The sequence below is a fragment of the Dipodomys spectabilis genome, unplaced genomic scaffold (assembly GCF_019054845.1).
Source record: "Dipodomys spectabilis isolate Male_0828 unplaced genomic scaffold, ASM1905484v1 ptg000089l, whole genome shotgun sequence".
NCBI classification, from domain to species: Eukaryota; Metazoa; Chordata; class Mammalia; order Rodentia; family Heteromyidae; genus Dipodomys; species Dipodomys spectabilis.
In genome coordinates this window covers 18,699,899-18,727,500 of record NW_024870766.1, presented here as the reverse complement: position 1 = coordinate 18,727,500, position 27,602 = coordinate 18,699,899, and the positions used below count along the sequence as shown (strand labels likewise).

Sequence of the window (27,602 nt, the reverse complement as noted above, 5' to 3'; positions counted from 1 at the left end):
AAAGAAAGAAAGAAAGAAAGAAAGAAAGAAAGAAAGAAAGAAAGAAAGAAAGAAAGAAGAAGAAGGAAGGAAGGAGGGAAGGAAATGAAGGAAGGAAGGAAGGAAGGAAGAGAGAGAAAGAAAGAAAGAAAGAAAGAAAGAAAGAAAGAAAGAAAGAAAGAAAGAAAGAAAGAAAGAAGGAAGGAAGGAAGGAAGGAAGGAAGAGAGAGAGAGAGAAAGAAAGAAAGAAAGAAAGAAGGAAAGAAGAAAGAGAAGGGAGGGAGGGAAGGAGGAAGGAAGGAAGAAAGAAAGGAAGGAAGGAAGGAAGGGAGGGGGGAGGGAGGGAGGGAGGAAGGAAGGAAGGAAGGAAGGAAGGAAGGAAGGAAGGAAGGGAGGGAGGGAGGAAGGGAAGAAAGGAAAGGAAGGAAGGAAGGAAGGGAAAGAAAGAGAGAGATAAAAAGAAAAAGAAAAAAAGTGTAGCTTCCTTGTAGAGAAAGGATAGAGTTCTTTGAAATACATATCTTTGTATAATAGTTTGGTTAAATAGTTAAATTGCAATCTCTCCTACATGTACTTGAATGAAGATACTGCTGGCTTTTTTCTATGAAATGCTTTTTCTACATAAAAAAATAAATGCTCAGGGCTGGGAAGGTGGCTCAGTGGTAGAGCGCTTGCCTTGCATGCTCAAGGCCCTGGGTTCGATTCCTCAGCACCACATAAGCAAAAAGGAAAAAGCCGGAAGTGGCGCTGTGGCTCAAGTGGTAGAGCACTAGCCTTGAGCTGAAGAGCTGAGGGACAGTGCCCAGGTCCAGAGTTCAGGCCCCACGACCGGACCCCCCCCCCAAAAAAATAAATAAATGCTCAGTTGAGCACCAGTAGTTCACACCTATAATCCTAGCTACTCAGGGGGCTGAGACCTGAGAATTGTAGTTTAAAGCCAGCCTTGACAGAAAAGCGCTTGAGACTCTTATCTCCAACAATCTACTTAGAAAAAGCCAAAAAGTGGTCTTGTGGCTCAAGTGGTAGAGTGCTAACCTTGAGTAAAAACTCAGAGATAATGACCAGGCCCTGAGATCAAGCCCTAGGACCTGCAAAAATAAATAAATAAATGTTCATGGACAGAATAGCATTTTCATTACAGAATTCTCTATCCAACTATTTTCCTCAGAGATAAAAGTGTCTGTGAATTTGGCTGTATTTTAAAATCAGAGGTGAGTAGGAGGTGATAACAGCTTGCTCTCCCCACCCAATTTACTTGTTATATTAAACAGCTCACATTACTCACTTAGCTTCACCTGTTCCCATAGAGGTGGGTGGTTCTTATTTATCAGAATTTAATCATATCCAGGACTCTTTTCCAAAGAGATAGATGTCACTTCAAAGTAAATGTCAGACAGTAACACTGTTACTTCGCCATACTTTTTTTTAAAGTAGTTAATGCTGATTTAAAAGACTTTTTTTTTTTTCCAATCAGCCATCTACATCTATAGACCCAACTACTCAAAAAGCTGAGATCTGGAGAATTACAGTTTGAAGCCAGCCTGGACAGAAATGTTCACAAACTCTGTCTCTAAAATTACCAGCAAAAAGCAAGACTGAATGTGTGGCTTTAGTGTCAGTCTAGCAAAGGTAAGGCCTTTAGTTCAAATCTTAGTACCACCAAGATTTTTTTAAAATCTACATTTCATAATGCTTCCGAATTGTGTGATTTTCTATCTTTGAGTTGTCTACAGCTTATTTATTATTTGTTAATGTTAAATTCAATTGAATCATTTCTGTTAGAAACTAGTGCTTGGGACCAGCAGATATCAACATTTAAAACTGAGCAGTGTCCATTGCTGGTGGCTCAAGCCTGTAATCCTTGCTACTCAGGAGGCTGAGATCTGAGGATCACAGTTCAAAGCCAGCCTGGGCAGGAAAGTCCATGATACTCTTATCTCCAATTAACCACCAGAAAGCGGGAAGTGGCACTGTGGCTCAAGCCATAGAGCTCTAGCTTTGAGCTGAAGAGCTGAGGGACAGCGCCCAGGCCCAGAGTTCAAGCCCCATGACCAACAAAACAAAAAACAAAAACAAAAACAAAAAACAAAACACCTGAGCACTAACTAAATTTCAGGTTGACTTTGATAATCAACAGAAACTCTGGGGAAGGGGGTGGGGGTAGGGGAAACAACCAAAACAATGACCAGGAAAGAGCACATTCTCCACAGGAAAATTCAACTCTAATCCTGAGCCTTTATTTTTCAATGCTTATTAACTTTCTCAGTACATGGTCGATTTCTGCCATACTTATACAAAAAGAGATCATAAACTTTCAACTTTTCTGCTTGACAATACTCAGCAATCCTCCTTCCTCAGCCTTCCCGGTAGTTGGGACTATAGCACATACCACCATGCCTAGTTTCAAATAAAACTCATTCTGAAAGGTGAAACATCATCCATTAAAATGTTTTTTCTTTGTAAAGCTTATGTGGCAGTCCATCCAACTAAAAACAATTTTCTGTGCCAATAAAATTCAGTGAATTTCTCAGGTCACACAGATCTTGTTTTCCTTACTATGAGTCCAAATTTAATATGTGGTGAGTAAATTGGTCTCTTACTACCATGAAATAATGGCATAGAATACTTTGAAGCAAAGAATACTTTGAAGATACTTTTATGTTTCTTACAATCAAAATATGTTTGGCTTTTAAGGTTATCTTCACAACCTTATCCCACAAAATATGTGGTTTGGCAATAGAGGAAGAAAAGAGGAATGAAAGTAAACACTGTGCTGTGATGTGAATACATGTTTAAGTATTTCATTCATTCATTCTTCATTGATTCCTTCACTCAATGAGTATTTATTGAGACCCGTACTGTATATTAGACAAGATTTTAAGTGTAAAGAGACAGAGTGAACAAGTTTGATAAAGCTCTTGACCTCAAAGGGCTTATACTCTAGGGAGCAGTGACATTTTGCAATTTTTAAAAATGTATAATATTTATTATGATAAAAGAAAGAACTATGAGTGAAGTAAACAGAATGATGTCTTACAGAATTCTCAATGGACAATGCACAGCATGGACCTAGAGGAGACTGCTCTCTACAGGAGGCGGTCAGAGAAGGCCTTTGTCTGTCTGTCTGTCTGTCTTTCTTTCTTTCTTTCTTCTTTTTCTTCCTATCTTTCTTTCTTTCTTTCTTTCCTTCTTTCTTTCTTTCTTTCTTTCTTTCTTTCTTTCTTTCTTTCTTTCTTTCTTTCTTTCTTTCTTTCTTTCTTTCTTTCTTTCTTTCTTTCCTTCCTTCTTTCTTTCCTTCCTTCTTTCTTTCTTTCTTTCTTCCTCTCTCTGTCTCTCTGTCTCTCTCTTTCTTACTTTCTTTTCTGTTGGTCACGGGGCTTGAAGTCAGAACCTAGGCACTGTCCTTGAGCCTTTTTGCTCAAGGCAAGCTCTCTACCACTTTAAGCCACAGCTCTACTTCCCACTTTCTGGTAGTTAATGTCCGAGTCTTATGGAATTTCCTCCTCAGGCTGGCTTCCAAAGGTGATCTTCAGATCTCCAACTTCTGAGTAGCTAGGATTACTAGGAGTAGCTAGCCTTTGTCTTTTGGAGGAGATATTATATGAAGGGAGACCTGAAGGTTGAAAAGGAGTAGGCTTCCTAGAAGGGAAAGAGAAAAGGCAAAAGACCTGAATCAGGAAAGATCTTAATAAGTGTAACCAACGGAGATGGGGTGAGTGAAACCCACATATGTCAATCCTGGAGAGAGCGATCAGGAAGTCCTCAGTCTATCTGGGGCAATTAATCATTTTGGAGACAGAATCTCATGGACTTTTTGGCCCAAGGCTGGCTTCTAGCCTGTGTCATCTAGATCTCAACCCCTGAGTAACTAAAATTATACAGGTGTAAGTCACCAGTGACCAGCTGGCATATACATATACATGACACACAAATAAAGGAAGAAAAACCCTAAAATTGAAATCGTGTCCAGCTATTTCCAATTATTGCATAGCTAATAGCATTACTCTTTTGACAATGATTGCACCTAATATGTACTAAATTTCTCTCGGTGGTAGAAGTCATTCATGCAGATCTGACAAGAAATCTATCTAGCCAGTCACACCAATTACTTTTCATGGAAAAACAACAGCCTATTATTTGAGGCAGTTTATCTTTCTGTTCCTGGCTGACAACCACTTTGTTTTAAAAAGAATGCTTTTTAAAATTCATTCATACATCTTCTATTGAATTACAAATTAGCAGCAACACAATCCTGCTATCTAGTTCTTCATTTAAAATGACTCTCAAGTTTCAGCAGAGAGAAAGCCCATGAATAAATGCCTAAAGGGGCAGAAGGTGCTGTGAGCAATGAAGAATGCCAGAAGGAAGAGCTGAGTCTGAACTGTCCGGAAGCTCGGGAGTGGGAATGGGGAGAGGACGGCACCGAGGAGGTGTATAGCTTGACTTTCCAGGATATGCCATAGACTCAATGTGGCCTGACTTGAAAGTTGACTTGAAAATTAAACTGCTTTTGAGCATAGATATTATCTTGAGGTAGACATTGCTATACACATTGTACATTTGAGGAAATACAGCCAGAAAGACTTAGTAATTTGCCTAAAGTCACATTGCTTGGCAGGGCTAGATATGGACTCGTCATTTGACTGTATAGCTCACTTCAACTACTGTGGAATTAGGGCGTAAGCAACACGGCTCACGTCACCATCATTTCAGCCAAATTCCATCATTACTCTATCTGAGATTTTACATCCCTCCACCTACTTTCAGCTTTTGAATCTCATCTATTTTTTATAAATATGTATGTATGTATGTATGAATGTATTTATGTGTGTGTATTTATTTATTTATATGCCAGTATTGAGGTTTGAACTCAGGGCTTGCACAAACTTACTTGGCTTTTTCTGCGCAAGACTAGCACTCTACCATTTGAGCCAAATATCTACTTCTGGCTTTTTTTGTTGATTAAATTGGAGGTAAGAGTCTCATGGACTTTCCTGCCTGGGCTGGCTTCAAATAATGATCCTCAGATCTCAGTCTCCTTGAATAGCTAGGATGATAGGGGAGAGCTACTAGTGTCAGCCTTTATACAATAATTTAAAATATGATGTGCACAATGGAATACTAATAAAGTTTATATATATGCATACATACACACATATATGTATATGAAATTCAAACTATTGGAATGAAAAGGCAAGCTGCATGGAATATGTATGTATTCTCATATCTGTATAAATTAAGGGGATATATATTTGTATATTACCAGTATATTATCTTATATATATTAACCAGGTTCCAAGCCAGAAAAAGATGGGACACTAACAGTTAATGAGAGATTTGTTTACAAAAATGTTGACAGGATTAAAGAAAAACTAACAAAAAACAAAATAGGGAAAGCACTTCAGGGCCACCAAAGGGAGCTGTCACAGGATGGTAACCATGAGAAGAGCTGTCAGCTTTACTAGCCTGAGAAGGCATGGCCAGCAAGAAGCTATCAGAACCCAAGTGTTACAAGGGAGGGCAGCCCAGCAGAGTTGGAGGCCTATGGTAGAGAAAAGGAACCACGGATAATTCCATACTCAAGAAGAAAACAGGTTGGGGGAAGATATACCCAGTTTCTCCCTTCCTATCTCTAGGGTGCTGCTTCCTGCCCCATTTCTCCACTGCCCATACCCTCCCTGAAGATATGGGAGGGCTAAAGAGACTGGTGACCTTGCCCACAAGGTCAGCCTCTAGGGCAAGAGCAGAGTAGAGAAAGGTAGAGAGAAGAAAGAGAGGGGTTCATGGGAAAATATTCATATAAATAAGCATAGAGGATACTTGGGAAGATTTATATGAAACTAGTGAGTGATGGACACAAGACTTTTGTATGTTCACTTTAGCTTTTAGAGCAACTTTAGATTTATAGAACAATCTAGAAGGTAGTCCAGCATTTTTATATAGCCTCTATAGTTTCCACTCCTACTGACATATTGAATTTCCATGGCATATTCATCACAACTAAAACCCCAATATTCATACAGTATAATTAATGTCCATAGTTTGTTCAGATTTCCTTGTTTCTCCTTAAGGAAATGTGTCTCACACGTAACCCATCCTGGACACCATCTGCAATGTGTTTCTTAGGCTCCTCATAGCTGTTCCAGCGTCTCAAGCTTCTCTTGGTCTTGATGATACAGATGATTCTGAGAATTGACTTGGTATTTTGTAGGATGCCACTCTATCAGAATCTAATATTTCTCAAGCTTAGACTGATGTTAGGGCTTTGTGGGTTGAAGATCATAGAGGTTAAGTGCCATTTTCCTCACCTCTTATCAAGGGTATACCGTGAACAGAACTTCCATTGTTGCACTTGACCTGGTCTAGGTCATGGTAATTAGGTGACTCCACGGTGACTCACCTTCCCCATCTCCCTTTTCATTCTGTACTCTGTGGAAGAAAGTTACTATTTTTGAAAAAATATTATCCCTAAGTCGTTGTACAAAAGGAAGTTATCCTATTCAGCTTGTGCTCAATGTAGGAAGGTATAGTCCACATCATTGTGAGCAGAATAGCTACATAAATTATGTGGATGGTTTTTTTTTCTTTGAAGATTTTTCTTGTCTCCCTATTTATTCAAGCATTTATTAATTTCATTATAGAGTCATTAATACTTTATAATCTATATATTCCAGTCTAATTATACTTTTTCTAATAGTTCTGGGATTTGAACTCAGGACACTTGTGCTTCCTTGGCAGGCATGCTACCACTTAAGTCATGCCCTCAGTACTTCTTGCTTTAGTTATTTTTCAGATAAGGTCTCATGGCTTGCCCCAGCCAGTCTGGAAAGCAATACTCGTAATCTATGGCCTTTGGAGTAGGTGGGATGAGAGGTGTGTTGACACCACATCCAGCTTATTGATTGAGATGTGTTTTTAATATCGTTTGCTCAGGCTAGCTCAAATCCTGATACTTTTGATCTTTATATGCCAAGTAGGTGGGATTATAGGTGTCAACTACCATACCTGACTAGTGCTCTAGTGCTTTTCTCTTCTTTGTTCCTTCCTTTTCCTCCCTTTCTCCCTCCCTTCTTCCCTCCTTCCCTCCCTCCCTTCCTCCCTCTCACTCTTCCTTCCTTCCTTCCTTCCTTCCTTCCTTCCTTCCTTCCTTCCTTCCTTCCTTCCTTCCTATTGTTGTAGCTTTGGCCATTAGGTGCTGTTCTACTTGGCTCCTATATAACTCTGACATAGCTCCACCAGGTAGGGTACATTTGTGCTCTTTTCTTTTTGTTTGTTTGGGGTGGGGGGGGAGTAGCACTTTCTTGCTTTCTGGAACTGCATATGCTTATATTGTATATTTCCTGCATGTCTTACAACCAGCCATTTTCCCAAGGAATTCTAATTCCTTTGCTTGATGAATGTTTTGGCTAAGAGATGCACACAGTGCTACTAGGATGTTGCTTCTCTACACTCTTTAAACTGAGAGAACAAGGAAACATCTATATTAGGAAATGATATATATTTATACACATATAACACACCACTATATGTAATCATCTGTATCTCTATTAAGCTAAATATAGCAGCATGCTAAGGAAGAGACCTTATTTAACAGTACTTTTTGAGTTTATTTTTGTCTACAAGTCAATCAATCATTTAAAAAGAAATCATGTTTGAAATACCATCATAGTAAGGTAAATTGTATCCTCAAACATGTTTTATTGGAATGGCCCACACACATCATAATTCTGTTAGCCAGACTGTTTTAAATATGGTAGGAAAATTAGGTGATTAAAATAACTCACAAAAGTTACTCTTTCATAAAGAATGGTCCTTATATGCATTTAACATTTTTTATTGTTATTATAATGGTGACGCGCAGAGGGGTTAAAGAGGGTATTTCTTTTTGGACAATGCCAACCTTTTCTTTGCTGTCTTCCAGTTTTTCTCTCCCATCCCACCCATAAGTTGTACAGTTCATTTTCAACATAGTGAGTACCATTGCTGCATTCTTTTTTTTTTTTGGTCCAGTCGTGGGGCCTGAACTCTGGGACTGGGCGCTGTCCCTCAGCATTTCAGCTCAAGGCTAGAGCTCTACCACTTGAGCCACAGCACCATTTCCGGCTTTTTTCTTTTTGCTTATGTGGTGCTGGGGAATCGAACCCAGGGCCTCAGGCATGCAAGGCAAGCGCTCTACCACTGAGCCACCTTCCCAGCCCCATTGCTGCATTCTTATGTACATTATTATGTTGCATGAGAACCTCAACAGGGTAAAAACAGAGTCCATTATTTGCTCCCAATCTCTTTTAACTTCCCCTTTTCCTGGAACTCCTGTTTTGGAAAATATCTCCAAATTTAGGAGAAACTGGAGAAACTGAGGAGTTATTGACTTATTTTCTTCTTCTTTTCTTTCTCTGTTACTGTTGTGGTACCTTACACCATTTTATTAACTGGAAATATTCTAGAGTGCTATGACAAAAAGCAGAGTCATTGCTACATATAATAAGCAGTTATAAGCCATTACTTCTTAATATGTGTGTGTGTGTGTGTGTGTGTGTGTTGCAGGGAATGAACATGGGCCTTGTGAATGCTAGACAAGCACTCTACCACTCCAGTTTGTTTTGATTTCCATTGTCACTGCCTGTACTCAGGCCAGGATTGCACAAGGCAATATCCTAACAGGCGTCTTGGCCTCTCTTCCTGCTCTACTCACAAGTGGTCAAAAAGTTCTAGAATACCAATACCTACAGTCCTAGCACTTAAGAGGCTAGGATGCTTGATTCTGGAGTCTGGAGCCAGCCTGGCTCACATCAAGAAAAACAAACAAATGAAATGGGAACTTTATCAGATTTATCCTTAGTTTTAAACCTTTCAAAATGGATCTGTACTGCCAGTAGCCCTTTTGCTATGGATGGCTGGTCCTAAGCCCTTTTATCTCTGAACCTGATGACCTATTTCTTCCTTTGCCTGGAGACTCTTCCCCTCTGTCCATCCCTAGCATCCACCTTGCTTTACCTAGTCCTTAATGGTGGCTTTCCTATAATCAAGGTGAGGTTGAATGTTTCTCTATGTGTTTGATAGTGCTCTTACTTGCTGCATAGAAGAAGAATCTTTTCTGAATCCAGTACTAGGCTATAAACTACTTGAAGGTAAGGACTTACTTGAATGGTGTGAGGTTAGATTGAGTTTCATTCCTATCAATTCCTACCTATGAGACATTGGGGAACTTACTTAGTTTTACCTGGACTCATTAAGAAAAAAGTTACTATTTCATAATGCTGGTGTGAGAATTAAATGCAATGCTTGGCGCCCTGTAACCACTTGATAAATGTGGTATATTATACTTGAGTTTGAGAGCTGTTTAAGATAGATCTTGGTATATTTTGAGCTCCATTCCAGAAAAAGGTACACAAGTATATGTATATGTTATTTGCTGTTGCCAGGAATAGCTAATTTTATCTGTCAAAAATTTCTTCCTAGCACGCTCTTTTGAGTCACAGATTTTGGCTTTTAAGTAAGCTAAAGGTTGATAATTGGGAGCACAGCCAGGAAAACTTCTCCACAGCTTTGGAATCACATGTTGAACAAATCTGGCAGCACGAGCGTCAAGCTGCCTTCTGTTTCTAATCATTTTCTTTCTAATTTAGTTTCTCTCACCCAAAGGGATTATAATTGATTTTTCATTTCAGAGTCCATAGAAGATGTCACAAGATGGGAAGGCAATTATTGTCAAGTAGATGGGAGTCCATATTTGAGAAATGTCACTCTTGGCTTCATTCCAGGGACTAAGTAGTAGAAATACTTTTCAACTGAGACATGTTACTAATCAAGATGTCAGTGAATGTCTTGACTGGGCAAATCTCTCTTCTCACCTCTGAAATTTTACAAAAAGAAGAAAAAAAGACAAGTGGTGAATGTTTGAAAGCTTCACTAAGAGCAAACAGATATGTAGTATAGGCTATGAAATCTTAGAACCTAAGACACACTTCAAAATAGATGCCCAGAGAATTTCCCTTTTTCATAAATTGCATGTCTATCTTCATAGTATCTATCACCAAACCCTTTATTTTAACCTACAGAACCTCCTTCTTTTCTATATTCTGTTCCTTACCCTGATTCCCACACCTCCCTATCCCTCCCGCTGCTGTCCCCTGTCATACTGGGATTTGAACTCAGAACCTCATATTTACTTAGCAAGTGCTTGACCACTATAGTCAGATCCCCAGCCCTATATTCTGCTTGTTCACCCACATTTGTTTTTGTCTTCACACATTTGTCCTACTTTGGAATTTTTATTTGTCCCCACTTTTGAATTCTTATAAAAAAGAAGTGAATCTAGAAATGTTTCTGTCAACCCTAAAGCTTGTACCTAATACCACAATGAAATGTTTACAACTAAAGGGAAATTAAGCACAGCCAAAGATCAAAGATCAACAATGAATGGTGTTTGTTCAGAACATTCAAATCCTCTGAGGTCACAGCTTCTCTTCCTCCAGGAAGTCTTTCTAATGTCTTCTTGGGATGGAGTCCTCTTTCCTTGGAGATCTTTTTTTTTTTTTTTGGTCCAGTCGTGGGGCCTGAACTCTGGGCCTGGGTGCTGTCCCTCAGCTCTTCAGCTCAAGGCTAGCGCTCTACCACTTGAGACACAGCTGCACTTCCGGCTTTTTTCTTTTTGCTTATGTGGTGCTGAGGAATCAAACCCAGGGCCTTGAACATGCAAGGCAAGCGCTCTACCACTGAGCCACCTTCCCAGCCCCATCCTTGGAGATCTTACTCTTGATTTTCATCTCAGATTAGACATCACATCATAGATTTGCCGGTTCTGTATTTGTGTAAATGTCTGGGAGAAAGCTGTTTCTTGAGGGCTAGGACTCCTGATAGGATTCCTTCCTTCTCTCTAAAGTAGCATGAAGGAATAGTCATTCATTATAACATCAAACAAACTTTCTAGAGGATAGCAAAGTGTTTAACAAAGTAAATTATTTTGTGTTTCCTCCATAATGCTCCTTGCTGACCAGTAGTAGGGTTGCAGATCTGCAATGCAGGGTATGGGTTCTGGGTTTGATCTTTTCTTTAGTTATTCCCTAAGGAACTCAAGAACAGCTCTTTTTGTCTCTTCTTTCTTTTGTCTGCAAATTCGGAATAACACAAGTACTTACTTCATAGTGTTGCCACAATACTTAAATGATGAAGAGTAGACAAATCAATGATAACTTAACAGAAGGTAAGTACTCAGAGAATGCTGTCTGCTCCTCTCACAATGATCAGTGTATAAGAGGTGCTTAGAAATATTTACAATGAGCAGCACAAGAAAAATTTATAGCAGATTAGCCAAGATAAACTTTGTCATTTTTCTCTACCCTAGTTGTGGCTCTCTCTCTCTCTCCTCTCTCTCAAACGTTTATTTTGTCAATTTATTATTATTATTATTTTCGTTAGTCATGGGCTTGAACTCTGGGCCTGGGCGCTGTCCCTGCACTCTTCAGTTCAAGGCTAGCGCTCTACCACTTGAGCCACAGTGCCACTTCCGGTTTCCTGGTGGTTTATTGAAGGTAAGAGTTTCATGGACTTTCCTGCTCCGACTGGCTTTGAACTGAGATCTTCAGATCTCAGCCTCCTGAGTAGCTAGGATTACAGGCGTGAGCCACCGGAGCCCGACTTGTGAATTTATCTTACACCTGGTCTTGAGAATATTTCACTATATGGGTTCCAACTTAAAAAATAGTTCAAGAGCAAAAGAGCCAGAAAGAAATAAGTGGAATTATAACCAAATAGGAAAGATGTTTATTGAAGAAGAATTAGAGGTTCCTAGTGGTATACATCTTAATTTAAATCTTAGGTTCTGGAAAAGACAAAGCTATATGCTAATATAAATAAAATTATACTTAGAATAAATGGACATGCTATAAAGGCTGAGAGTCACTATATGAAGGTCTGAATGTGGCTTGTTTCTTCTAAAGAGCTCATAATGTATTATAAATATCTCATTAATCTGCACAATGTTACCATAAAAGCAAAATAAGACACTAAATTCAGCAATAGTGCCTTCTAAAATGGTTTTATAATTTAAGGAATCAACTATTTCTACAAGGGTGGGTGAATAAAATACATCATAGTCTCACACATTCATGCATAAATCATACAGGTGGATCACACCAGTTAATTCCAACTACTCAGGAGGCTGAGATGTAAGGATCTCCATTTGAAAGGGGGTGGGGAAAATTAAAAAAAAAATTCTTGTCTTTCACTTACTAACAAAATCCAGAAGTAGAAGTGTGACTCAAGTAGTAGAGTGCTGCCTTAAGGTAAAAAAGCTCAAGGGAATCATTTTTGTAAAGATATTCAGTCTCAGGTAGTTTGTTATAGCAATATGAATGGATTAAAATATTCAAGTTTCAGGCATTGCTCCTTCCTACTTTTCTCCTAAGAACTCATTTTTGTTTCTGAAACAAATAAACTCACTTTTTAATAATTACCAGTTCTGACTTTATGAGTGCTTTGAATAAGAACCCATAGCCTGTGAAGACATGTTTTTCTTCCTGTACATTTTCTATTTTTACATTAAATCTGTTTAGACTTTTCTCAAATTTCTTCATACTTGACTCCTGCTATTTAAAAGTGCTTAAGAGCTGCCTGGAATCTCTGAATGACTGGGTGAGGCTTGTTCATGGTGAGATTTCCAGTAGGGTAAGCTGCCTGAGGCTGTTTTATTTTGGGAACCCCAGATGTCAACATCCATGTAAGTATCTTTAGGCTTTTCCTCATGTGTCTCACAAATTCTCAGCTAGAAAACTCACCCACTCTTTTGTTCAAAAGTGAACATCATTCTGGTTTAGTACATATGCATCATTTACTTACCTCTTCTGTTTTCTGTTTATTACCACAGATCTGTTTTATCGTCTTCAAAGAGAAAAGCTTTCTTTTACTGGGGCTGGACGGAGCTGTCACCAATCCATTTGGAGGAAGAGAGGGGCACCCAGGAGGAATGTTTCTCTAATAGCTTTCAACCATCCTGCCCCAGGAGAACTGGTGCCATCTCTACTTGAGCCTTATTTGTTGATTTAAATTGGCAAAATGTAGGCTGGGAAGGTGGCTCAGTGGTAGAGTGCTTGCCTTGCATGCATGAGGCCCTGGGTTTGATTCCTTAGCGCCACATAATCAGAAAAAGCTGGAAGTGGTGTTGTTGCTCAAGTGGTAGAACGCTAGCCTTGAGCACCAAAACCCAGAGTTCAGGCCGCACAACCGAAAAAAAAAATTTTTTTTTGGCAAACTTCTTGGTTTTCACCAAGATCATTCAATTTTTCAGCAGTATTACTTGTTCAGCTGCTTTGTAATTTTGAAAAAGTTGGTGCTTTTCTTTCATATTCTCTTTATACTGATATGCCTTTAAAAATCCCTGTACTGTAGTACCAGTGCAATTTCGAAGTAAAAGTGTATGTTCAATCAGTCATCCTTTCATAATTCTGCTTTCTTTAGGTAAAAAAATCCTTCCTTGTGTACTTTCTAGTGTCTAGCATAAGGATGTATTAAAATGTTAAAAAGGTTGATCAAACTGTATCTGATCATCAACAGGATGCATGCTAAAGAGGGAAAGTATCAGAAAGAATCTGACACACTAGATTGAAATAAATTTAATCCAAATAAACATTCACTGCTATGCAAACAAATTGGGCTTTATAATTTTGAGTGTCAGGGGTAGATTTGTTCAGTTGTTAGGAAAAGTCATCTTCAACTCCCTACAGGACAGTTCTATTACAGATAGCAAGGAATGCACCAGGCTTTCCTCTCCCCCCTTCCTTTCTTCCTCTCCCCCCTTCTTTCCCTCCCTGCCTCTTTCCATTTCTTTTTGAGACATAGTCCAGGCTGGCCTCAAATTGGGATCCTCCTACTGAATGTGTGTTAGATTACAGGCATGATCAGCTCGTTTTTTAAAAACTGTGATTAAAAACAGTATAAATTTGCCATCCAGTCCTTTTAGTTACATATACTATCTACACTTACATCATCACTATCCGTCTTTAGAACTTTCCTCACTTAGACCCAGTCATAAATTCTGTCAGATAACTTTTGATTTTTAAAATAGGAACAACTTATCAATGGATATGATGTTTGCATAGCTTGCCACCAGAAACAAAGGCTCTTTATGTGTATTAACTCATTTAATCCTCTCAGCAAATCTGTGACGGACGTTTAAACCACTTCGAAGATGAAAAAAGTTGGAGTCTGGATAGGTAAGAGTTGGTCTTAAAACCTGGGTAATCCATACGTGTAATTCCCATGTCCTACAGCTTCCAGACATTTTGTGTCAATATTCTGAAAAATCATAACGAAGGGTAAGTTAAGCACCTTATGTCATAGATGGTGGGTCTCAATCCTTTTCTGCTAGTATTCCAGATGGTTATGACACAGCTTCATTACTCATTATTCTCAGTGGGCATAGTTGTAGATGTGGCTTGTATGTGCATTTTTAAGAAATCCTAGTCCCTCAAGTGATGTTTATATAGCCTATTAGAGGTAGATTGTAAACTCCTGTTGTAGAATACTGTTATGGGCGAGGGGAATACATCACAAGGCAATATATATAAAATATGAGCAGTCTCATTTTTGCAAATATTTGCGAGCATAATACATTTACACACATATATGAACCAAATAAATTTTTCCACATTTACTTTATATTTTGTTACAAGCAAAACCAACTGGGAAACCCCCACTTTTTAGTAAGTAGTCCTCCATGCAGGGTTACTCCAGGAAGTCCTTGGCCAAGAGTGGTGTTGGTTCAGGAAATTGACAACCCTTGGAAGGGCAGAAATTCACCACAGGTGCTTCAGGGAGAACAAAGATTTCTAAAGGAGAAGTGAAACCTATAGTCAAGAAAACATCTAATTTGGGGTGCAAAGCCAAAGTTTCTCTTTGTTCAGAAGAGGATTGATCCTCAAGCACACCATCCTGTAGGAACTTAAATCTTTCCTTATTAGGTATACACACGAAGTTCTCCACATGCTTTTTCTATGTGTAGCTGACCACCCTTGCTTTATGTTGTGTTAGCTATCCTTCTGGTGTGCCCTGAGTAAAGGCAAGGAATAAAAGACCATGGTATACTCTTGTACAGTTGTGGTGGGAAATATACACCTGTGGACTAAAGTTAGCTACACTGAATAAAATATGATGAGACCCTGGGGGTAAGAAATCTGATGGCTTTGTGTCATATAGATGTTTTTGGCTTTTTACTCCTAGCTAATATATCAGAGCTATTGGAGTAACTCCTTTATTCAACAACTTACTGGGCAGCAAATGACAAGTGAGGTGCTCTGTGTTATCAGGGCTCCACTTTCCTTCCATCTTGTTCAAGCTCATGATCTTAAAAAGGAACCACCGGTTTCAGTTGGCACACTACAGGAACAAAATCAAATTGCTACCACATGACATTCCTATTTGTTTCCACCTACTTACAAGGATGTGGAAAATACGTTAATCTTTGAGAAACTTGTGTAAAATACGAGGGCATCATATCTGGGAGTGGTGGCACATACTGGTCATCTTAGCTACGTGTGGGACTGGAAGATTGTAGTTCCAGGCCAGCCTGGGCAGAAGAATCCCATCTCAATAGAAGCAGCTGGGCGCGGTGGTACGTACTTGTGTGGATCATGATCTAGGCCCACATTTAGGTAGGAAATGATTGTCTAAAAAATGATCAGTATAAAAAAAGGACTGGAGGTGTAATTCAACAGTACAGTGCCAGCCTTGCAAGGCCCTGAGTTCAAACCCTAATACTGTAAAAATGGTGAATAAAAGAACTTAGTGGGAGATGACAACTACACCCTCTACCACACACATTGGTTATAGGATCTTAGCCCTGACAATATAGACATGTTGGATTAGATACTTCTGCTGTAATGGGTATTCTGTGCATTGAAGGGTGAGGCATCCTTGTTCTCTGTCCATATATAGTATCTTAGTTGTGACAACCAAAAATGCCTTTATGTATTATCCAGTATTCCTTGAGGATGCTGTCTCCACTACCTATTCAGCACCACTGATTTACTGTGTACATGAACTTCGTTAATCACAAGAAGAAAAAAAAAACATAAATGACTTCAGACTGACAAATGTTATGCTAGAAATAAAATATGGTAAATTCAGCTAGGAATGAGAAGAAGCATTTGGTATAAATGTAAAAGTTTTTGGGGGGAGGCTGAATATAGTTTGTTCCAAGAAGAATCAGGCAGGGAGATCAACAGAACTGGTAAGATTTCAGGGGTTTGATCTTAAGTGCAACAGTAAATAACTGGAAAACTTACATGAAGTAGGAATAGCACAATCTACATTGAAAATAATGCACGTGTTTATATGAGTGATTAGGATGCAAAACCAAGCTGTCATTAAAATAGTACAAGTGAGAGATGATGGTAAATAGTTTGGTAGTAGAAGTGGAGAAACAGTATTGAGGGTGAAAGTTAAGAAAGGAGATGGCTAAGGCAATCTTTGACTTACCCATTTGACTAATGGGGAAGATCAAGTGTTGTAAAAGGGTTTTCCACACATCCTCAAATTTATTACAGGTCTTTACAGACCTGTTCTATATATTCCTGTATTCATTTTGTGTTAATTCCATATGGTTCAGGAAGCAAGAGTTAGACTACTACGTTCACTGGTGTTTTTAGGGACATACTCCTCTCAGAAGCCATGGAAGAGAATCTGTTCCTTGCCTTTTCCAGATTCTGGAAACATTCCAACTGCTGCCTCTGTGTGCTCTCTCCCTCTCTCACTAGGATACTGATGACTGCATGTATGACTCACTCAATACCTAGGCTAATCTCTTCATGTCAAAATCCTTGATCCTATCTTTTGCTATAGAGGAAAACATTTCCACTACTCAGGGATTAAGCAGATGTATTCTGGGAGGCCCAATTTCAATCTATCAAAATTCCTGATGTGTCAGAAATCACTTGTGGCTAGAGGAGGAGGGTGTAGTAGTCACTTGCTTAGTGATCTCTGTGAAGATAGTGATAAAATGTTGTCACTAAATGAGGAAATGTTAAACAATGCATTTTTATATGTGAATTTTCTGGATTTCTGGAAAAGGAAAGCTAAGAGGTGAAGAAATACACCTTAGGCTTTAGACAAATCATTGTAAATACTGAAGCAGATGTTAATGCTTACTAGTACCGCTATATTCACTATATAATGGATACTTAAATGCATGGTATGTCACAGGTAAGGAGACTTGTAAGGGCCATCAGCTGGGAGGGACAGTGAGAAGGCAGTGTGCACTGGCGGGAGAATGGGGAAGTAAACTAAATCACAGAGATAAGAGAAAACAAATATATGCACATGTGGCTGTGAGGTCCAATGAGGAGGGAGTGGCATTGAAGTAATTACCAAAAATGGGTAATGTTTAGAGATCCAGCCAGGTTTGTGACATGGGGAGATTCAGAAAGTAGTTAAATTCAGTTCTAGTTTAAATGTTTGAAGCAGGACTCTCATTAGAAGGGAATTCAGGTTCCCCAAAGTACTGGAATGAAGAATCAGGAATGCTGGGTGCTGGTTGCTCATGCCTATAATTCTAGCTATTCAGGAGACAGATCTGAGGAACACAGTTTGTAGCCAGCCTGGCAATAAAAGTTTGTGAGATGTTATTGCCAATTAACCCTCAGTAACAGCTGAAGGTGGAGGTGAAAAAAAAAATCAAGAAAGCCTCCTCAGGAATCAGAAATCTTTAGTTATACTCCTACCTGGGTCCAAGATGGAGTTGATCAAGTAACAAGGATGACTCCTGCCAAATTCCAGAGTGCTAAGCTAGATCTTAAGTGCTGCTTCCCTGGGACCAGAATTTTAAGCACATTTGTAAGTAGGAAGAAAGTATGCCCAACCCATGCAATTCTGACAGAAAGGGGCAAGGATAACAGTCTTTTGCTCGAATTTATATTACACTCTAGACAAAGAAGTCATTAACAATGAGAAGGAATAATCAAATATGTAGTTAACTACATCTTGAAATACATATTTCCTCATATAATAGGATTTGCTAAACATCATCACTGGAAATGAAAGTATTAGGAAGAATACAACTTATAAGACAGTTTGGCACAGAGGTAAAATATACAAACTCTGGAGTCAAATTTCCTGGTTAAACCTTGGCTATGTGTCAATGTTACTTACTTTAAGAAACTTTTCTTTTCTACTTTAAGAAACTGTTCAAAGTTTTGAGGTCTCTGTAGCACATCTGGAAAGCAGCCAAAGATCTCTGCAAAAGCAGTTTCAAACCCTTTTTTTCAGAGTACCTGTACTCTTCTTGCCACACTGTCAGAACAACTTTTGAGAATCACTGTTATCCCCATTTATATAGTAATCCTGACCTAAATTTTTTAATTCTCATTTTGGAGATGAAGAAATGGAGGCCTAACAAATATGAAACCTGTTTGTGACCACATGACTAAGTGGTGAAGCTTGGGTTTGATCTTGGTTCTTCCAGTTCTAAAGCTGTGCATTTCCTCTATGACATTAGACTTGATTTTTATAGAGTAGGCCAAGGTCTCAAATACTCAGTATCTGTATATGTAGCTTTCACTTTGGTATTTCTGAGTATATGCTTGGAGCTGTTATTTGTTCAGTTCTCTTTTATCTCAACATTCCCTTTTCTTGTTATTTATGGTGTTGTCAGCCCATATGGTAAAATTCCTATTTCTTACTCCTGTTAAATGTCTCCTTCATGTTTTCTAGCAGTAACTTCTGACTTTTACCTGAAATAAAATGACCATACTTGCTCATTCCATCTACTTTACAATAAAAAATTAAATACACATGAAGTTGGTATTAAAACAAACAGAAGATGAAAAAAGACCAGAGAATTAGAAACTCCAGTTGTAATTTTTTATTTCCTTTTATATTTAGGTCTTCATGACACAAGGAAGTGGATTTTCATATCTAAACATTGAAGCAAATAAGTCCTATTATTCTTATCCCCAAATCTATTTGTTCAAATAGAAAAATATTTAATGTTTAGTTTCCAGAATACAGAAACATTTCAGAGAAACTGTGTGACACCAGTGTATGTATGTTTGAGGTAATATTTGCATAATCAGTAACTTGTAACTACAGAAAATATTGTTTTTCTGGATTTAATACATTGAAATTTTAGGTAAAGAATTCCACAATGTAAAATCAGTACAGTGTATGACAGTTTATGCAAATAGATGTAAACTCTCTATAACTTGAAAAGGTAGAATACTATTTCTTACTAAAACCAACGTGAATAAAAAAGCAGTCCAACAGGCATGGAAGCACAGTAACAAAAATAAAATTTGTATAGCTGTTTTAGTAAACCATATTACGATACCATCAGACCTAAGAAAAACTACTAAGGCTATTGCTTTCATTGTTTTGATTCTTTGCAAACTCTATGGTGGATCTAATCACGTATCCTTACTTAATTTTGCTATATGCAAATTTGCTGATTCTTAATAGTATTTTTTTTTTGGGGGGGGGGGGGTCCGGTCATGGGGCCTGAACTCTGGGCCTGGGCACTGTCCCTCAGCTCTTCAGCTCAAGGCTAGCGCTCTACCACTTGAGCCATAGCTCCACTTCCGGCTTTTTTCTTTTTGCTTATGTGGTGCTGGGGAATCAAACCCAGGGCCTCAGACATGCAAGGCAAGCGCTCTACCACTGAGCCACCTTCCCAGCCCCACTCAATAGTATTTTCAAACATATCAATCATCCTAATCATCTGATTAAACAGATTATTAGTGAAAATTCATCAAAGCTTTCAAAGCTATTAATGGTTTCATGCAACTTAGAATACTCTGACTTTGGAAGTAAATGGCTAATATATTTTTCTTTGTATTGGTAAAAAGCTACCATTTACCAGTATTACTAGCAATATGTAAATATGAAACTAAACATGCTTATATATTTTTATAGAGCTGGTTTACACACTTTATATCTGAAACATTATCAAATATTTTGATGTCACTACTATACGACCTATGTGTATCATTAAAAAGTGTTGGCCAGTCATATATTTTTCAGGAATTTAAAATTTTCTATTGGCTAACATGGTAACAAATTTATTATCTTGATGTGATGTACCACAGTCTTCTTTCAGAGAAGTTCACTGTCCTTTCTTATTGCCTTTATCTAAGCAATTCTGGAAGAAAATATATATAGCAAAGAGTGAGAAACACGTTCATAGATACAAGCGTTTTTGAAAATCTTCCTCTCTTCTGTGTCTAGCTAACAATCTTGAGAATAATCATATGTGAAAATATGGATAAAAGTCTCAAAATTCACTATGGAGTTTTTTTTTGTTTTTTGGTGGGTCATGGGCCTGAACTCTGGGCCTGAGCACTGTCCCTCAGCTCTTCAGCTCAAGGCTAGTGCTCTACCACTTGAGCCACAGTGCCACTTCTGGATTTTTCTGCTTATGTGGTGCTGAGGAATCGAACCCAGGATCTCATGCATGCAAGGCAAGCACTCTACCACTGAGCCACCTTCCCAGCCCCATACACTATGGAGTTTTGAGTCCCAGTTGGAACATATTTGGAAGGAGAAATTAACACTTCACAAAGCAATTTTTTGCATGTCTTAACCCATTTTACTTTTGTTTTACAGGTACCTCCAGGAAAACAAAAAATTTAAAATTCCACTACTACAAACTCAATTAAAGATTTTTGGCAAAGGAAGAATAAATGGAAATGGGAAAAAATCCATTTGAGGTGTAGTTGTTAAGTCTTTAAATGAAGGGTGATTTTCTAAAATGAATTTTTTAAACTGAGAGGTACTGTCAATAACTTTTGAGTCAATTCTGTCTTTTTCTTTCCTAGAAGAGTGCCAGGGCAAATAAAAGGCAAAGACTACATACTTAGAAGAGAGTGCTTTTTAGTATACTTAGTGCCTACAACATCGAGGGGATTAGATTGAGAAATCCAAATATACTTAGAAGATATAAAAATAAGAATTTTTTTGTGCAGATTGCTAAGACTTGAACTCAAGACATGGGTACTATCCTTGATATTTTTTTCCCCCTCAAGGCTATTGCTTTTTAGTTTTTAGTGTTACTGGTGATGAGAGTGTAAACACATGAACACCAGAAAATGAGCAGATACGGTAGGGACACAGGAGGACCAGCATATAGAACATGCCCAGCAGGATCTGGGACCAAAGAGGAAGGAAAGTGGGAGTTGTGAAGGAAATGGTGCCTAAAACAGAAAGTAGGAAAAAGCCCTGAGTTAGAATTTCCTTCAGCTTTCAGTCTTCTACTAGTGCCTCTCTTTGGATAAACTTGCCTAGAACTAAGACAGCAAGGAAGAATGAATCCAAGAAAGCATTTCAATGACCTGTACAGGCCAAAGAACCTGGTTATTATTAGCAAAGGCTCTAGAGAATCATTTCTTGACTTTGAATCCCAGCTTTAAATGTTCATTCATTTTTTTTTTATTTTAGTGACTTTGGATATAATATCTCTGATTGTTTTCTATTCACAAGGAGTATTAAAATATTTTAGTTTTTTTTAGTTACCATGGGAAATAAACACAGCGGCATTTAAGAAACCATTAGCCAAGTGCCTTGTTCAGAGCATGAATGTTCAGACGAATGTTATTATTTTAAAAATTATATACAAAGGGCTGAGAAGGTGGCTCAGTGGTAGAGCGCTTGCCTTGCATGCCTGAGGCCCTGGGTTCGATTCCTCAGCACCACATAAGCAAAAAGAAAAAAGCCGGAAGTGGCGCTGTGGCTCAAGTGGTAGAGCATTAGCCTTGAGCTGAAGAGCTGAGGGACAGCGCTCGGGCTCAGAGTTCAGGCCCCACGACCGGACCCAAAAACAAAACAACAACAACAACAAAAATTATATACAAAGTAAAAGAATATAAGACTTACATGTGTTATCAAAAAGGCCCAACTCAACTCTCAGGATGCCACTTATTTCTGATACTTTGGAAAAGCCCACTGGTTGATGTTAAACAGATATAATAAACAGATTATGATAAACATATTTTTGATTGTTTATTATCAGCCATGGACTTTACTAAGTATCTTATATATTTTATTGAGCTCTCCCAACAACCCAGTGAACAAGGTACTGTTCTGATTTTACACACGAAGATGAGTTCCAGGAAGATAATATAACCTCAACATAAAAAACCTAATATGAGGCCACGTATAGGTATTCAAGTCTGTCTATTTCAAAGTCTATGAGAATGTACAGCAACTATTTGTCACATGCCAAGGATGCCAATGGAATAGAATAGTCTCTTCCACAATTTCCCCAGTACTGTGTGGCTTGGAGGGGATATGGTTTAGCTCAGTGGTAGAGTACTTGCCTATATAAGCACTAGGCCTTGGATTTGACATCCAATACTATTAAAAAAAATGTTATTGGAAAATCAATTCAGGTTTGTAACTGACACCTGAAGAGAAAAAACAAGCCTAGTATCAATGTTTACAGTTAACTCTTATTGAACTGGATAGAGAAAGACAGCAAATCTATGGTTCAGATCTGAGTTAACAAGAGTATGGTGTAGAACTTCAATTTTGACTTCACTTAGGCATGAATATAGTGAACAATAAAATGCAAAACTTTCCAGAACTCATCTGTTTTTTAATGCTGCTATTTTTTGTGGTTCAATTTTCTTTTCCTTAAAACTTCACTGAAACTGTAATGCTCTAAGCTAGCATGTTAACAATTCTTTATGTTATAATTATCTTATTTTTAGTTGCAGTATCTTAAACTTCACCCTTCAGGTAAGTCTGGCTTCTTAGATCATTTAAGAAAGTAAAAATTAAGTACAGACTTTTTTTTTCTCTTGTACTGGTATATGAACTTAGGGCCTGGTACTTGCCAGGCAGGTGCTTTACCACTTCACCCATGTCTCCACACCAACTATAGCAATGTCTTGGTAAAGGCACATAATCCAAGTAGTTTATTTGAAAAAAATGTAAGAGTTCATGTCACTCACCTGAAGTTCTGAGTGTTCTTTCAGGAGTCGGTCGTATTCTTTTGAAAGTCTCTCTGACTGAACCTTCATACTCATTACATCATTTTGTGCCTTAAAAAGAGCTAAAACATCAAAAAGAATGTTGTTTTCAAGTATTTTCAAAATATCAGAAAATTTTCAAGACTTAGAGAACTCTTATGTAGTCTTTACTTCAGTTTGCTGTTGTGCTCCTTATAGTATTGCATTCACTCTGTCTACATATACAATTATCTGTTGGATCATTTGAGAAGTTGAATTTGCAGACATAATGTCCTTTACTGTTCAGTATGCTATTGTGTATTTCATAAGAACAAAATATTTTCTAATGTAACTAGTTACTAAATTTAGGAAGTTTACTATCAATACTCATCTTTTTATTTTGTGTGTATGCTAGTATTGGGACTTGAAATCAGGTCTAAGACTACTTTAGCTTTTTATTCTGAGTATTTTTCTGTGTTTTGGCATGATGGTTCAAGCTCATCCCATACCTTCCCTGGATCAGCTGGGACTCAGACATTAAAAAAAAACTTATCATAAGGGTATGATTCTGAAAAAAACTCATAAAGCATTTTTCTTTTCATTCTTGCTAAGTGATAGGTAACTATATCCCTATAAGAAGAAAGAAAATCACAACATACAAAGTTGAAAGTATAAGAGTATGCAAGTTCGTTTTTGTGTAGGGAGAGGGGGAGCATGGTAAGGCCCTAGGTCTGTTCCTTAGCACCACAAGAAAACAAAATGCTTCTCTGACACATGGATGATGGGAATCTTGGTTGCAATAAGATAAAAACAAAATCAAAACGCAAAATATTCAACATAGCTGAAAAAATCACAAAGCAAACAGACAATTCTTGAAATTTTTTTGATGAAAACATACTCATTACAAATAGCTCAGGCTACTGTAGTACAAATAAATAGTATTTCAGAATCCAGTCTGGCTCAAAGAAAAAGCTAAAACACTGAAAAATGGGGCAAGAAATGTACAAGATAAGCTTTAACTATATAGTGTATATATACTATATATATAGAGTCACACTATATATATACTACATACTTCAGGCTTATCTTGGGTATATACTACATATATAGTATATATACTAAATAGTATATAGTACCAAAAAGGAAGAACTCTAAAATAAAGGAAAAAAACCCAAACACCAACCTACCAAAAATCCATAGTGAGGATTAAAGGCAATACCCAACAGGCAAAATTGTATAACTTATACAATACAGTAATTTAAGTAGTATTAAATTATAATCCAAAATATAAGATTCATGAGTTCACCCTGACAGAAATGAGTAAATAGTGGTGAGGTCAAATCAGTGCTTAAATGTAGTCTGTGAAAAGTGCCTTCCTTCTTGAGATTATCTTAAGGAACAGGTCGGGATGCATGGGAGCAATGACTTCATAGTACAGAAATCTAACAAATACCATCTCTGCCTGGTAATGAAGGTCAACATCAACAGTGACAAATCATGTTAATTCTGTGTACTCTTGAGATAATGTGATGAAATGGCTCTTTATTCTTGTGACCTTCTCAGTATCCACATAACCCCAGTCTAATAATAAAAGAATAATATAAGTCCTGAGAAATGTACAAGAACATAATCAGTGTTTTCATAACTGTCACAATCACCAAGATTAAGGAAAATTTGAGGAATTACTATAGCTATACATATCACTAAACATAATATAGTATCCTCACCGAAATATGGGAATAGGAAAAAGAAAATCTGGTGAAAACTAAGGCAAACTGAGTAAGTCATGGACATTAGTAATAATGTGTCAATATTGGTTTATCCAACTGTACAATTGTGCCATATTGATATAAGACATTAATAATGGGAAACTGGGTGGTGGACTACGGGAATTCTCTATGTCATCTTGCTAAAATTTCTGTAAATCTAAACTGTGTTTATGTAAATAGCCTATAAAAATCACAATGGGAGAATTAAAATGAGACTTCTCTGAAGAAATAAGAGTAGCCAATAGACACATGAAGAAATGTTCAACATCTCTGGAATATAAGAGAAATACAACATCTTTGGAATACAAGAAATACAAATCAAAACCACACTGAGATACCACCTTACCCCAGTTAGAACATCTATAATCAAGAAAACAAATAACAGTAGATGCCTACAGGGATGAGGCCAAAAGGGAATACTACTACACTGTTGGTGGGAATGTCAACTGGTTCAACCACTCTGGAAAGCAGCATGGAGGTTCCTCAACATAATAATAGAGGGAGATTTTTAACACTCTATTCTTAGCAAAGGACAGAAAAAACAAACAGAAGATAAACCTCAGAATTAAATGAACCAAAATGGACTTAACAGATATTTCTACAGAGTATTCCACCCAACAATGAACCAATTCACATACTTCTCAGCAGCCTAAGAACAGTCTTCAAAACTGGTATCATAGGACACACAAAGGCCCTAAGCAAATACAAGAGGACTTAGATAACACCTTGCATCCTATCTGATCACAGAGGAATAAAACTGTTCTCACCAACAAAACATATTGCATAAACATTCAAACACATGGGGACTGATTAACACACTACTGTATAACACATAGGTCACTAAAGAAATAAAGGAGGAAATTAGAAAGTTCTTACAATTCAATAAAAATGAAAACAAATCACAGAGGAACCTCTGGGATACAGCAAAAGCAGTGCTGAGAGGAAAAGTTTATAGCTCTAACCAGAAACAGCTCAAGTAAATAACCTCATGATGCAACTAAAACTGCTAGAAAAACAAGAACAAATTCAATCCTAAACTACTATACTTCAGAGATAGCAAAGCTTAGCACAGAAATCAATGAAATAGAGACTAAAAAAAACTATACATAAAATCAATGAAACAAAAGAGCTGGATTTTTGAAAAAAAAAAATCAATGAAATTAACAGAACCCTAGCAAGATTAACAAAGAAGAGATTCACATGAATAAATTAGAGCTGGCACAGGAAATATTACAACAATCATCCAAGAAATCCAAAAGGTTATAAAGGACTACTTTCAAAACCTATACTCAAATAAGAAAACCCTAGTAGAAATGGACAAATTCTAGAGATAAACCAACTGCCTAAGCTGTGCCTAGAATATATAAATCAGTTAAATAGGGCCATAACATGCAACGAGATTAAGAAAGTAACGAGAAGTCTTCCAAAAGGAAAAGCTCAGGCTCCAATGGATTCACAGCTGAATTCTAGAAGACTTTTAAAGATGAACACAAATACCCCTCAAACATTTCAGTGAAATAGAAACAGAAGGATCAGTTCCAAACTCATTCTATGAAGCCAATATCACATTCATCCCCAAACAGTAAAGATCCAACAAAAAAAGAACTACAGACCAATCTCTTTAATGAGCAGAGATACAAAACTCTTCAATAAAATACTAGCCAATGGAATCCAGAAACTTCTTAAAAAAATTCATTATGACTAAGTAGGCTTCATCCCACATATGTAAGCCTGATTTAACATATGTAAATCAATAAATGTAATTCACCACATCAACATAACCAAAGACAAGAATCAATGATCATCAAAATAGATGCAAAAAAAGCTTTTGCCAAAATCCAACATCCAATCATGTTAAAAGTTCAGGAGAATCTAGGAATAGAAGGAATTTTCCTTAAAACAATACACTCTACATGACAGATCAACGGCCAACATCATACTGAATGGTGAAAAACTAAAACCATTTCCCTTAAAATAAGGAACAAGGCAATGATGTTTACTCTCTCCATTCCTCTTCAATATACCTTTGGAATTTCTAGCCAGAGAAATAAGGCAAGAAAAGGACATAAAAGTGATTCACATAGAAAAAGAATTCAAATTATCCTTATTTACAGATGACATGATCTTATACCTAAAGGACCTAAAAGACGACTGCATCCTCAAATTCCTAGAGCTGATAAACCACTTTGGCAAAGTAGCAGAATACAAAACTAACCCACAAAAATTAGCAGCCTTTCTGTATGCCAACAATGAACAAGCAGAGATGGAGATCATGAAAACAACTCCATTTCCAATAGCCTTAAATAAAATAAAATACCTAGGAATAAACCTAACCAAAGATGTAAAAGATCTTTATAGTAAAAACTATAAAAATCCAAATAAAGAAATCAATGATAACATCTGGATATGAAAAGACCTTCCATGTTCATAGATAGGTAGACTCAATATTGTGAAAATGGCCATACTGCCAAAAATGATACAGAAATTCAATGTAATCCCCACCAAGATCCCAATAACCTTCTTTACCAAGATAAACAAAACAATAAAAAATTTCATATGGAAAACAAAAGACCTAGGATAGCCAAAGCAATTCTAGGCAAACAAAGTAATTCAAGTGGTATCACAATACCAGACCTCAAGGTCTACCACAGGGGTATAACAAAAACAACTTGGTACTAGCAAAAAAAAGAGACTAAAAAATCAATAGAACAGGGGCTGGGAAGGTGGCTCAGTGGTAGAGTGCTTTCCTTGCATGCCTGAGGCCCTGGGTTCGATTCCTCATAAGCAAAAAGAAAAAAGCCGGAAGTGGCGCTGTGGCTCAAGTGGTAGAGCGCTAGCCTTGAGCTGAAGAGCTGAGGGACAGCACCAAGGCCCAGAGTTCAAGCCCCATGACTGGACCCCCCCCCAAAAAAAAAATCAATAG

General features: G+C 37.6%; 1 protein-coding gene across 1 annotated transcript in view; it reads right to left on the bottom strand.

The window, feature by feature from the left end:
* Positions 1-20,061: 20,061 nt before the first annotated feature.
* Positions 20,062-27,602, bottom strand: part of Bcap29 (B cell receptor associated protein 29) — a 38,203-nt gene continuing 30,662 nt past the window's right edge. The window contains exons 7-8 of the mRNA XM_042684602.1: positions 22,914-23,014; positions 20,062-20,104 (exon numbers count right to left, since the gene is read on the bottom strand). Of these exons, the coding sequence (XP_042540536.1) occupies positions 20,069-20,104; positions 22,914-23,014 (137 nt within the window). The 3' untranslated portion in view covers positions 20,062-20,068. The remainder of the gene's footprint in view (positions 20,105-22,913; positions 23,015-27,602) is intronic.